Source organism: Erpetoichthys calabaricus, chromosome 2, assembly GCF_900747795.2.
Source record: "Erpetoichthys calabaricus chromosome 2, fErpCal1.3, whole genome shotgun sequence".
Lineage (NCBI taxonomy): Eukaryota > Metazoa > Chordata > Cladistia > Polypteriformes > Polypteridae > Erpetoichthys > Erpetoichthys calabaricus.
The window spans coordinates 198,980,352-198,994,453 of NC_041395.2; the positions used below are offsets into that span (position 1 = coordinate 198,980,352).

Here is a 14,102-nt window from a genome sequence, read left to right on the forward strand (position 1 = left end):
GTTCCTGCTATCTATGGCCACATAACTCTTACTGGTTAGGAGTACTTGAGTATCATCTTCTACTGTCTTTACCAATACATCTCCCACAGGAGAGGACACAGACTTCAATATGCAGCCACTATTTTTGCTTTGCGTCCTTCCCCACCATAACCTATCATCTATGGGGTAGGAGTGAAATCTTTAGATTCGTCAAAATTTTTGATCTCTGTTTGACAGATCACTATGTTTTAGGTTCCCATGATACCGAAAACATTGATATCTCAATGATGAGTGTGTGTCAGTCTGTGTGTCACAGTTTCTTGAAGACCGTCTAGAACTAAAATGACTGGACGGAAAAAAACTTGAAACTTAAGCTTGTTATGAGATGATGATGTGCTGATTAGTTTTTGAGCCAAATCGTGCAAGAGAAAGACACACTCTAGACAAACCCTGAATTACCATAATTCTTCAATAAATTCTGGTCACTTGCTATAGTAATGACCTATTTTATGATCAGAAAGATCTGCATCAGAGCGGGAAATAAGTACTGAAATGTTATAGAATAGTTTGGGTAACTTGGTTCTTAGGGCGCAGAGTCTACTGATGTTCACATCTGAATTTTTTAATCAGTGCATCTCCAATCCAGAAATACAAATGCCCACAGACTGATACTCAAAGGTACACCTCTCCATAGAGGGCACTCAAACTGCCACAGTTTTATGTAAATAGACAGCTTCTATTGGAGAGGATGACAGCTCTCCAATTTATGGAAGTTTATTCCAGTGAAACTCACAGCAGAGGGGACACAGTCTCTTCCCTTGCTGAATGCCCACTCGAGGGACACAGACACCTTATTCTATAAATTGGCACCTCCATTTGGGGCTTGGGGACAATCTCCCACATCCATCTACATGCTTCTATTAATTATATATGAATATAAAAACCATATGCTTTCCCTGAACTTGTATGTGTTACAAGGTGTAAAAAGGCTTTAGCAGGCTACCAAGACAAGGATTTGGATCAGGAGATTGATAGAGAAAAAGGTGTGACCTGGGGATGGATCAGAGTCAGAAGTACAGAAACAACAATTCAAAACAACAAAGCACAATATGTTAATCAAAATCAACGTAAAAACAAATTTACTATCTAACAGGGATCTTTTTTGAGGCTTCCTAGAGAATGAACACTATGAAGATTCATCTACAACTTTGGATGCTGTTAGACTGTATCAGCGTGGCACGGTGGCACAGTGGTAGCACTGCTGCCTCGCAGTTAGGAGACCTGGATTTGCTTCCCGGGTCCTCCCTACGTGGAGTTTGCATGTTCTCCACGTGTCTGCGTGTGTTTCCTCCGGGTGCTCCGGTTTCCTCCCACAGTCCAAAGACATGCAGGTTAGGCGCATTGGCGATCCTAAATTGTCCCTAGTGTGTGCTTGGTGTGTGTGCTCTGCAGTGGGCTGGCACCCTGCCTGGGGATTTGTTCCTGCCTTGCGCCTTGTGTTGGCTGGGAAAGGCTACAGCAGATCCCCCGTGACCCTGTGTTCGGATTCAGCGGGTTGGAAAATGGATGGATGGATGGATGGATGGATGGATGGATAAACACAAAATTAAGCCAATTGAATGCACATAAAATCAGAAGCCAAAATAACACCATGCAAACCCTGCAGACTACTTCCACTTTCTATTACTACACTGGTCTCTTAAATGCTGTTACTTTTCTACACAAATCCGGATGCAGAATTTAAAAAGTGGCCACATACTGCTGTTGGGTTGTGATGCTCTGCAGCCTTTGGCATCACCCATTTACAGGAACATCAAGGATGGACTACAGCAAATAAGGACATAATAATAAATTTAAAGGTACAAAAGTGCAACATGCATATTTATTAACAGCAACAAAATAATCAAGAGTCCAAATTGTGGTGAATTGAAAAAAAAATTTTTCAATGAATAATTGTCCATAAAACCATTGTGCTGTGAAGGAATAAAACCAATAAATACATCTAATAAATACGTAGATTTTCAGGAATAAAATTAAGGGTAGGGATTTGATTCCTCCCATCTCATCTTTAGTGCTTCTTTCTCTCTTTCTTGTCTCCCCAGCTGAACCCACTGGGTCTTCTCAACAGGACCAAGACACCAGTGGACGTGATGCTCTCTCCAACTCTCATCCCAGCCACCTCCGCCGGTACCCACTGGGACCCACACAACTCGATGTCCTTTTCCTGCCACCTCTGTTGGACAGTCCTCCTGATCCAAACCACTCAGGAGGTTTAATCCATCCCTGGAACGCCATTCCCTTCAAATCACTGTGAGGCATTTCTGACCACTTCACCTCCTTTTTTCTTGCACTAACTCAACCACCTGATTCTGCTCACTTCTTCCTGTTTCTCTCTTGTCCTTGTGTTTCTCTCTTCATTTCTCCTGTTTTGTTTTTCTTCATCCCTCTCGCTGACCTACTCAGACTTTTTATACCTCTGTGAATATAGGGGCTTCTCTAAGTCATCCACGGAGCACTACTAAGAGATGGCATTGCTACTTGCTCTTGTGCACGGGAATGATTAAATGGCCAATTCCCCCATGATGCACTCAGGGGCTGCATGTCTTTCCTGCATACAACTATGCTCATGAAATCCGAGCCACACTGTCTTAAAATTAAATCTACACCAATGCTTATCCACAGTGGACCTCTGACATGTTGTATCACTTGGGCTTACACAAGTACATCTCACAATGGAAGGAATACAAACAACCTCTGATGGCCACTGTTGTCTATGCCCATATCGCTCTCTCTTCCAACTCTCACAGAATTTTCAGGCTGATAGTTTGCGTTTTATTGGTAAACAAATCTCTGCTCTAAATAATGACTACACATTTAGATTATCTCTAGAAGTACTTCATCTCCTTGTTCTTACTAAACGTCTAGTCTCTGTAAATGCAATATAATATTCAATATGAAATGGTCTGTGATGAAGTCATAATGTGTTACATTGGGCCGCTGTACTTGGATGTGTGTCTGCTACTTAAATGAGCAGCAATGCAATGAACAAGGGCCTAATTACATCATCTGTGTGTTGTAATGGATGAATTTAATTAAGTTTTTGGTGGGTTTTCTGCATATTTTCTGGTTGAAGTATACATCATATTGTTTTTTTTTTACCTTAGGGAATCCATTTCTGATGTTGCTTTTTTTATAGAAGTCGTTGTGAAATTGTGTATGCAAGCAGATAAATATTTTGTCTTTATTTGTAAGTCAGACAAAGCAAATGCAATTTTAGTGATTCAGGAGAAATGGTTTATTTAATTCAAGAGAACAGCGATGATTTCATGTCTATCCAAACCCTTTAGGACTGACTCAGGATGTGAATTTTACAGCTGGGTTGGCTGGCTCAAACCAGTTTCTCAAGGTATTCTGTGCAGGACATTCATATGAGACAACCCCATAGGATGACCATAAACTACCTAGCTGGCAAGCTTCAGCTCAACAAATGGTCCGGGGGCCAGGTGTGAAAAGGCAGTGTGTGCCCCCATTGGTCTGAAGTTTGGGATTGGTTTTGTTTTGAATCAGGGGCCATTCTGTACCACAACACTATATTGGTGTAAGGGTTTGGACAGAGAATCTATAAATTTGGTCAAATTATCCCTCCCTCTCTCCTTCTCTCTCACACACGTCATGGCCATGAAGTGAAGAACACAAGCAGAAAGCACAACTTGGCAGCCATATTGAGACAGGCATGCGGCCTATCCTGAAGAAAGCAGACTAGAAATGATGACTTGACCAGAGACATTTTAAAGTCTGTGTGCTGCCTGAAACTACATACAGTATCTAGCATTTATCAGATTGTATGGTTATCAATATTCACATGTACTCTGCTTCCTCCTTATTATTTTATGAATATTATCAATAATCTATATATATAATTCATTAAGGCAGCCAACCATGGCAGGCAAGACGCAAGAAAGAGCCCCGCCCACCAACAATTCACTAAGCAGCCAACCATGGCACGCACGACAGAGCCCCGCCCGCCAACTCTAACACTCCTCCCATGTCCATTACCTTCACATTGTTTTCCTTTTATTTCTGATCCCGTTCATCAACTATATGGTGACATCGACTTCTCAACTGTGACTCCGGAACAACTCAGTACGCGAGCTATATTAAGCGTCACCAACGAAGACTCGCTATACCGTAATGAACAAGTGCTGAAACTTATCCCTACCGATGAAGTGACTTTCACCAGCGTTGCCTCCATCATCACAGACGATCCCACAGATCAAGTTTCATTCCCCGAAGAATTTCTTAACAGTCTTACTCCCACTGGCATGCCTCAACATAAACTCAAAATTAAAATAGGTTCAGTCGTCATGCTTCTCAGAAACCTCATGCCAGCAAGAAGTCTCTGTGATGGCACTAGACGGACTGTTACCAACATTCACCGCAATGTACTGGAGTGTAAAACTATTGCAGCTCCTACCTCACAAACTGTCCTTATTCCCCGGATATCCCTGACCCCATCAGATTCAAATTTGCCTTTTACTTTTACACGCAGACAATTTCCTGTTAGATTGGCCTTTGCAATGACAATTAATAAGGCACAGGGACAAACTTTCAAAAAGATACGCCTGTATCTGCCAAACCCAATTTTCAGTCACGGACAATTGTATGTTGCTCTCTCCAGAGTTCCATCTTTTCATTCACTCACAGTTGTATCCTCAAACCCACCCCATATGGACAACTGTGTCTTTCAGGAAGTGTTCACCCATCAATAAATAATTATGCAGCGTATGTTACGCCGCGGGTTGGCTAGTACATTATAAAGTTGTAACTTAACTCCTGCTTGTGCTTTTACTTTATAAAATTGCCTGAGGTTATAAATGTAGAAGGGAAGGGGGGAGAAGTTATAAAGGACAATACCTTATAAACAGTGGTAAGTCTGTGGGATTTGGGGCTTTCTGATAAAGTCTATACATTAAAGAATACAAAAAGGGAAAGCAGTGTAATAAAGATCTCTAGCAAGATAAAACAGAAGCTTTTTTGACAATGCCATTTGGATTTTATTTCGGTGCTGCCATTTTACAGCTATAGTGTGAAGGTTCCTATAGCAATATATTACGGGACACCAGGAGTGCGCAATACCTGATATCATTAGTGCGACTGTAGAAGGGTCGAGGCATGCATTCCTGGGAGATCTGAATATTGGGAATATTTTTTGTGCGATTTTTTGGTGTGTTTCTGGAATATAAAAGTTTAGCTTTGGTTTAAAATTTTTGATTTCCTGGTTAGCATTTAGAATTTTGTGAAAAATCAATTTGACTACGAGGTTAGAAACTTGGCACATTCTTCTGGTCACATCTCTTCTCCAGGACCTTTCTAATTAAAAGATCCTCTTATTATGATGGAGAACACTGTATCAACTGTGTCATTGAACATAGGCTCTGTTATAGTATACCTTTAAATATATATCCCTCACATGCAGCCACTGACTTCTCTTCAATTCATCTAACAGGACGATGATACAAGCTTGTCCAGACTTCTAACTTCAGCTTTCTGTACCAGTGTATCTCCTGCTAGAGGGGATTCAGTGTCCCATATACAGCTAATAGTTTATGTTCTGGTAGAACTTCATATGCTATGACTGGCTTCTCTACCATAAATAGCCCAACTGGAAATGGGACCATCCATTACAATTGCAGCTGATGATGGTGCTCACCTCTCAACTACCACTGGTTTCTATTCCAGTACAAGTCCCACTATTGGCAATAAAGTCTCCCACATTCTGCTACTGGTACATACAAACTGTGTGGGTTGAGTGCTGCTATGTCAGTACAGCATTGATGAGCTGAGATATAAAGTCATGCCAGTGTAACCCTCACAGCAGATATTACACATTTCATTGGACTTCTTTTCAGATGCTTTACTTGTGCAAATATTACTAAAAAAGATACAAACTCTCACAGTCTGCTATTGGCTTGAACTGTAGCTATCTTTCACAAGAAGAAGTCCAAACTCCAGTTGGCTTGTATACGATTACAACTCTTACTGGAGGGAATACAAGACTCCAACTGGCTGCTGCTGACGTCTATTCTGGTAAAAATAGTTACTGGCCTCCATTCTAGTACAGCTCCCCCTGGACTAAACCACTTGGAATGGAATTACCGCACCTGTTCATCATGGCAGGCCTGAAGGAACTCAAAGGCTGAAGACAAGTTTACTCCGCATCTTTCAATCATACTCCTTACAGTTCTATTTCTGAACCGGTGTTGCAACCTCCATGTGCACTTTCTATGTGCCTCTTAAAGGCCAGTGAGACCAAAATGCTAGAAGACGAGGTGTAACATACCTAAGTGATGCGGGGAAGCCCCAAAGGCCTAGTAGCGTGTCCTTGCCTTCCGCGTGATGGGATCCTTCCTCTTCAGCTTGCTCTACTCAGCCTGTGTTTCTGTGCTGGTAGGCTGAAATACTGTCCAAGGAGGCGGAGAGAAAGGGGGGCCATAGGCAACTTTTCTGGCTTGGGTTCTTTTCAATAAAGAACAGACAATTCCACAAGAACAAGAGGAAATGCCCATCCCTGCACCAGTTCCTGAGCCTGGTTAATCACTTGTGCTTGGCAGCTCAGCTTCCAGGGACAGCAGCATCCCAGAGGCGTGCAGGACAACTGCTAAAAGAGCTTATAGCAACAAGTCCCTGAACATACTGGATTACAATTTTTCTAAAAGCAAATAAGAAAATTCTTGAACTTAATCTTTAAAATCCAATAAATACATAAAATGTATCGGGACAAGTCATCCAGCCCAGCAGCTCAAATCCAAACTCAATGTGCCCAGGAACCAAGTCTTTGGCTATTTAATTCCAGTACATCTGTGAGATTGGCATCACCCCTACCAGCTCTGATTCTGACCAGTTTTATGTTGATTTAATCCCCAAGCTGCAGTGTCATAAGCTAAATAAGATTCAAGTTTGTCTCATGCTGCCCAAGTCTGCTTCATCACTCCTGTCACTAATGATCTTATTTTCTTTCACTTATTAATTCCAGGTTTTGCTGAGCAACATCACTACAATTCAATGCTATCACTGACTCCTCGTGCGCTCACAAGCCATGGGATCCCATGTACCAGCATTATCAGCCAGGTCATCTCACCTGACTCACAATAAGACTTTACACCTCTCAGTTTATCCCCATATGTCCTTGAACCATCTCTCCATGTCTTCCATCTCCATATATTAAATACTTATATGTTCTTAAACTCAGACATAAACCACCCATTGTCCGTCTATGAAGTCTCCACACACTTCTATGAACAATAAGGAGCTATACAGACAATTTTCTAGTTCTGATGAGAGTGTGAACCACCTAAACCTCCTTTGTTGCATTTTAAGCTTCTTTGGCAGGTGGTGTTTCTTCTAGTGAGTGTGAGATGCTTAATAAAGACCAACTGAGCACACATATCGAGAAGTTGCCAGTGCACCACAACAATCGGGCCAAAGCTCAAAAAAATTGGCTTTAAAGGTAAATGTAATACACTCTTTTACTTTTAAAAACCTAGATGGACATGGTAGTACAATGGTAAGCATTGCTTGTAAACAAGTCCGCCATCCTGGGATCAATCACTGCACCAGTATGCTCTCCATGTGTCTATGTAGGGTTTTCCTCCCCATCGCCAAAGGCATGCAGGTTGAGCTAATGGGTGAGTCAAAACTGACTCTGTGATGGATGGGTACCCCACTCAGGGCTGGGCCCTGCCCGAATAGCTCTGTAATCCTGAACTGGATTATGCAGATTTGAATATTTTAAATAATAAGTTTAAACTACCCCCCCCCCCTTACCCGAACCCCCAGACACAAGACAGAGGGGCAGACCCCATATGCCATTAAGAATTTTTCTAGGAGCTGTTTATACACGATGTGTTGTCACTCCAACCCATCCATCCATCCATTATCCAACCCGCTGAATCCAAACACAGGGTCACAGGGATCTGCTGGAGCCAATCCCAGGGCACAAGGCAGGAACCAATCCCGGGCAGGGTGCCAACCCACCGCAGGACACACACAAACACGCCCACACACCAAGCACACACTAGGGCCAATTTAGAATCGCCAATCCACCTAACCTGCATGTCTTTGGACTGTGGGAGGAAACCGGAGCGCCCGGAGGAAACCCACGCAGTCACAGGCAGAACATGCAAACTCCACACAGGGAGGACCCAGGAAGCGAACCCAGGTCCCCAGGTCTCCCAACTGTGAGGCAGCAGCGCTACCCACTGTGCCACCATGCCGCCTCACTCCAACCCTCATCAGGATAAGTGGAGTGAAACTTTACCTGCTGATTTTATTTTGTAATTCAGTCAACACCAAGTCTGCCACCATTTTGTAGAGAGGCTGCCTGACTGCAGCCTAGTGGCTCTCATTTTTTTGTTTTACTGTTACATAAAGTGAATACATTTTTGTTTAATATTGTATCATGTGTTCACATCCACAGAAAAAAATGGCATGAATGCAATAGCTGGAAGTGGTGCCAGAAGGACACCCCTTTCTATATTTTATTTAAGAATATACAAGTTTAAGAATTAAAATGGTGGCCCAGTGGGTAAAACTGCTGCCTCGTGGATCCAGCATCCTGGGTTTGGATCCTGTCTGTGTGGAGTTTGCATGTCCTCCCCATGTTTGTTATTCCCGTTTTCCTTCTACATAGCCAAAAATCATTTATTGGAGACTTGAAATCAGCCCTATGTGTGGGGTGTGGGTGCATGAGTGGACTCTGTGATGGACTGATGTCCTATCCAGGGCTGATATTCACCTTATTCTTCTGGGATGGGTGCAGCCCTTCTGATTTGAATTAAACAGATTTGAGAGTTATGATTTTTTTATGAAATCAGACTGCTACACAATAAAATAGTTTTCCACAAAAATGAACAAAATGATAACTGTTTTTAAAAAATGTTAGCATAGGCACTAGAATGGCTGCCTTAAAGCTCCAGGGGCTCATCTTACTGTCTGTGTGGGATCTGGACATCTATCCAAGTCTGAGAATTTTGTTCTCACATCCCAAAGACGAGTAGTTAAATTAGCTTGCAATTTTAAATTCATCCAGTTAAAGTATGCCCTGTGATGGACTGGCACTGCGTCTAGGGTTTATCGTCCCACTTTGCAACAGATGCTGTCAGACTGGGCTCCTGCTCCCTGTGATTACAGACCTGGAAATGGCAGGTTCAGCAAATGCATGAATGCTCTGTAAGAACTACGGCCACAGTCCTTTCCATTTCTTTGTCATGCAAAGTTAGACTGAAAAGCTCTACTCGCCTCAAATATGGTCCCCTCAATATCTTAGGAAGTCAATACAACACGACCACCCAACAGAAACGGCTTGGAAAACAACACATGCCCTGTGAGGTCCACCCCAGGACCACCTCTTCTAGACGCATGACCTCAGGAGCATGCCTAAACTGGAGGAGAGAACTGCAGTTCCCTTTCTACTTGAACCAAAGTGGAACTCCATCCATTTATGTAATTGGCTGACACCTTCATCACATCGATTTACAACTTTTATACTAGTACTAGGGTGTTGTACTGTGTTAGCCATTATGAATGTAGTGAGAAGTCAAATAAAATGTGCCTGAAGAAGGGGCCTGAGTTGCCTCAATTGTAATCTTTTTTAGTTAGCCAATAAAAGGTGTCATTTTACTTGACTTCTCACAACATTTTTCATACAATTAGTTACGTTTCTTTCGGTTTTCCAATTGGAGCACAAGCAGGTCAAGTGACTAGCTCAGGGTCATACAATGTCAGTATTGGGATCTAAACCCACAACTTCAGGGTTTAAAGTTCAAAGCCCTAACCACTACATCACACTATGGGTGCCCACCAGAAGGGTCATCCATCCACCCAATGGAAATCCGTAAAAAAAAAAGGTTTCCGCTCATTTTGACATTTAGTTGCCCTCCCTAAGATATCCAAATGTCTAACCCAGGATGACTTCCTAATAACAACACTTAACATGACTAGTCAAATGTCTGGAGGTGTCAAGAAATTTTCATGCTTTTTATTGTAAATTATTACCTTTTTTTATCAAGATACCTTGCAGCTGATTTGAAAATATAGCCAAGAAATTTCTAGTGTTTCTAATGGCTATTACTGCTTGAAATGACTGATTTTTAATGCATTATTCACATATAACTGTAAGGCCCCAGTTTGAGCAGCCATTCGTTCAGTGTGCTAATGGTCAACTCCCTTAGCTTATCCTTAATTCGTCATGCGTTAATTCTAATTGGTTATTAGAGAAACCTTTTTAATTGCATTAGCACAGCTGTTTTTGTATTCAGTTGTGTTGCAAGGTACTGGCATTCCTAAAGTTCGGTTCTAGTTCCAAAAATGGCTAAACTGAAACAGCTTCCTCAAGAGGTGTGTCAGTCTTATTGTTTTATTGCAGATTAAAGGCTATTCCATGTGGGAAATGGCCAAAAAACTAAATCTTTCATGCCAAGATATCTATTACTTTCTTGAGAGAAGAGAGTGAACTGGAACAGACCAGGACAGAAAAAGAAGAGGAAGGCCCAGATGGATAACTTCATAAGAGGAGAAAGACATCAGAGTCTGTACTTGGAGAAACAAACACCTTGCAGGACTTCAGTTGGCTTCTTTCTTAAATAAACACCAGACACCATCGTCATCTGCATCAGAGAAAAAAGACGACTACAGGATGCTGAGCCATAATATGTTTTTCCAGTCATCTTCTGTCCAATGTCTGTGTTCTTTTACCCATTTTCACTTTTCTTTTTAATTGTCAGTTACACATATGGTTTTTTTCTTTGAAACTCTGCCTCTAAGGCCAACTGGTATTGGGTGCGTATTATTTAACGAAGAAGCCAAATAAGGACCTTTAGAGCATTTGTTTGTCACACTAGTACTAGGGTGTTGTACCGTGTTAGCCATTATGAATGTAGAGAAAAGCCAAACAAAATGACACCTTTTATTGGCTAACTAAAAAGATTACAATATGCAAGCTTTCGAGGCAACTCAGGCCCCTTCTTGCCTGAAGAAGGGGCCTGAGTTGCCTCGAAAGCTTGCATATTGTAATCTTTTTAGTTAGCGGGGCCTGAGTTGCCTCGAAAGCTTGCATATTGTAATCTTTTTAGTTAGCCAATAAAAGGTGTCATTTTGCTTGGCTTTTGTCACACTACATATTCTGATGTCCTTCTCCTCTTATGCAGTTGCCCATCTAGGCCTTCCTTCCCCATCTTTTTCCATCCTGGTTGGATCCAGATTTCCCTTTTCTCTCAATCTTTGTACGGAAGCTTCAGTTTCTTAGCAATGTGTCATATAAAATAACCTTTATTTTGCCAAAACAAAAAAAAAAAACTAACAATAGACAGACATGTTTAATGAGAAAGTGGTTTAATTTGGGCCATTTATGAACTCAGATCTGAACTTTAGCAATGCCAGTATCTTGTAACCCAAGTGAACAGAATAACAGGCTTCAGTGGAGCTAAATGCAATCACAAAGGTTTCTCTAATAACCCATTAGCATTAACATGTGACTAATTAAAGATAAGCTAAGGGAGTTGACCATGAGGACATTGAAGGAACATTGTTATAAAAAAGGGGCTTTGCATTCATATGTGAATCAGGGCTGTCTTAACATATGGGCACAATGTTGCACTGGCCAGGGGCCCACGACTTTTCTGATGCTGATGTATGTTTGTGTTGTACTATCAAAACAGTGGCCCCAGTGCATTGCTTTGCCCTGGGGCCTATGATGCTGCTATGATGCCCGTGATTCAGTCATTTCAAGTGGTAATAACCATTATAAACACAAGCAATGTCTTGGCTATATTTTAAAACCAATTTAATGGTATCTTGATACAAGATGATCAATTTCTATCAAAAACATAATGTCCAGACTTTTGACTGGCAGTGTATGGAGCTTATGTGTAGAGTGGGAATAGTCTGTGCAGAAAACAGTGAAAGACATCTGTAAAGCTCTTAAACAAAAGCCTAGAAGCATGTTACTTTTGACAAGGCTGAATGTGTGGGAATGAATTAAAGATGCGTTTTTATATAAAAATGACGTGACGTTTCTTTCTGGAGGTTGGCCTTTTGGTGTATTTGTTTAGGTGTTCAAACATCTGTTCGCAATGCTGCTCAATATATTAAGGGGAGACTTCATTAGTGATCCTCAGTCAGTTTGAAATGGCTATAAAATGAAGGCTGTGACGCGTTCCAGCAAAACTCCGAAACGAAGCCATGTTTCGGGACTCTGCGTGTGTCCTTTCAGATACATTTGCGGAGGTGGTGAACTTTGTAAGGTAAAACGAAACTGATTTCATCTGGGGAAAATGCATAGTTACGTTCAGGTGTATTAGGGATATATGCTATGCAGTTATATAATTAAAAATGCAACATGTTTGAAGCCGGCGGTGAACATGTAAACTGTATGGCTGCGAACGCCCGCAGTGTGGCTAACAAGCGTTAAGACTTCGATTTTAACACCTAATCCGAAACACAAAGTGGAAGGCAACGCGTTGGCACCTCTCACCTACTGCTGTCTCCGCAAGGGGAGCTTCAGGATAAACGGCTTTCAAAACACGCTGCGCCCAGCGAAATGGGAGGTGGAGGACGAAGAGGAGGAGGAGGTGGGAGAAGAAGAGGAAGCGGAGGAGGTCGCATCTCGGCGCCTCAATAGGCTTCTCCACGGCTGCCATGGCAACACTCCTAAAACACGTCAAGCGAGATCCGTGTACGGACGGACTAAAGGATTGTGTCCTAAAATCGATGCTTGTCAGAACAACTTGGGAGCAACCGGGGAAAGTGCGCAGGGCAGTAAAACCACCTGTGGATAAACGAGCGCCACCCAGGGTTCCAGCGAAGGAAGCAAACTGGGGGCTCCGCAGTTTTCGCTCTTTGGCTTTCCTGGTTATGAAAATGCGATTGTATCTTTCTGGAAATTATGCCAACGCCCAAAGTGCAAGCCGAATGTTTATGCTGAGCACCTCCAAGCTCGTCGCACGGCTTACGGGTTGTGTCTACAGGAACACTAACAACGGGTCTATCGATCGGGCACCCGGGCTACGGTGGCAACAACCGCCACCCCATTTTATGAGCACAGATCATTCTGTCATGCCATAATTTGGAAAGTTTTTCAAATAAGAAAAAAAAAACTCGATTGCTTATTTATTCGCCTATTTAGAATGTCGTACCGCAGAACAGGTATAACGTGTTTAAAGCTCAAATAGGAACTGCTCATCACTTACTCAGAATTGAGAAAAGTACGCGCAACAACATCTTGGTATGGATTCGTAGCCAACGAAGTATGAATGGCTTCACCCCGCCGATCGTGAAGACTATGACCCCACATGACAGTTTAAATGCGGGTCACTAAAGCTCAGGGGTTTAAACTCGCTAACCAGTTGCGCGCACACACACACACACAGAAGCCCCCTCCCTTTCCATTCCGTGCCCGGCTCCCACCCTGCACCCTTGTCAGTGTCTGGGCGATGATCAGCTCGGATGCGGCTCGCGGAAGCAGAGAGCCACGGCTTCCTGAAAAAAAGCAAGGACGAAACAAAGAAGCGGCGCGGCGCACTCACGTTGATCTTCAGGTCCTGCAGAGCCACGCTCATGGTGGACAGAGGGGGGCTGCCGTTCAGCTCTCCCGATTTGCACCGTGCGACTCCCCAGCCATTATCTTAGCTGCATCGCCATCCGCGCGGGCGCCGCTTCCTCCTGGTTGCCTGCCTCTCTAACCGGCTTCGCAGCCTTTCCCTGGATGAGGCCGCTGATTTTTTTTTAGTTCGATCGCTTTGATTTGCGCTGGACTCGCATTCGCAGACCGGTCCTTCAACGCCAGATCACTCCCCCCCCCCTACCCCCCACCTCTTCTCTCTCTGACTCTCTCTTCTCTCTCTCTCTCCCTCGCTCCCCCTCTCCCCCTCCCCAACGGTTACTATGACAAAAAACCCATTGTAGTTCACTCAGCATCAGGTGAGACATGTGCGCTGTGCTCCCTGTGCTCTCCTCTGCTGTCCCCACGGTGCTAGCGTAACGCGTGTAGTGAATGACGCTCCTTCAATTGCTCAGTGCCAGAACGCGAACTGACACAGAAGAGTACCCAAGATAGACCTGACATCAGC

General features: G+C 43.0%; 1 protein-coding gene across 2 annotated transcripts in view; it reads right to left on the reverse strand.

Annotated features, from left to right (window-relative positions):
- ece2b (endothelin converting enzyme 2b) overlaps positions 1-13,880 on the reverse strand; it is a 50,566-nt gene extending 36,686 nt beyond the window's left edge. Inside the window, exon 1 of one of the 2 annotated variants that reach the window (XM_028794995.2) lies at positions 13,560-13,880. In XM_028794995.2, coding sequence (XP_028650828.1) covers positions 13,560-13,592 — 33 coding nt within the window. In that variant the 5' untranslated portion in view covers positions 13,593-13,880. Of the gene's footprint in view, positions 1-6,319; positions 6,441-13,559 lie in introns of those variants that run through there. The other variant, XM_028794997.2, reaches the window with a different exon arrangement.
- Between the last annotated feature and the right edge of the window lie 222 nt (positions 13,881-14,102).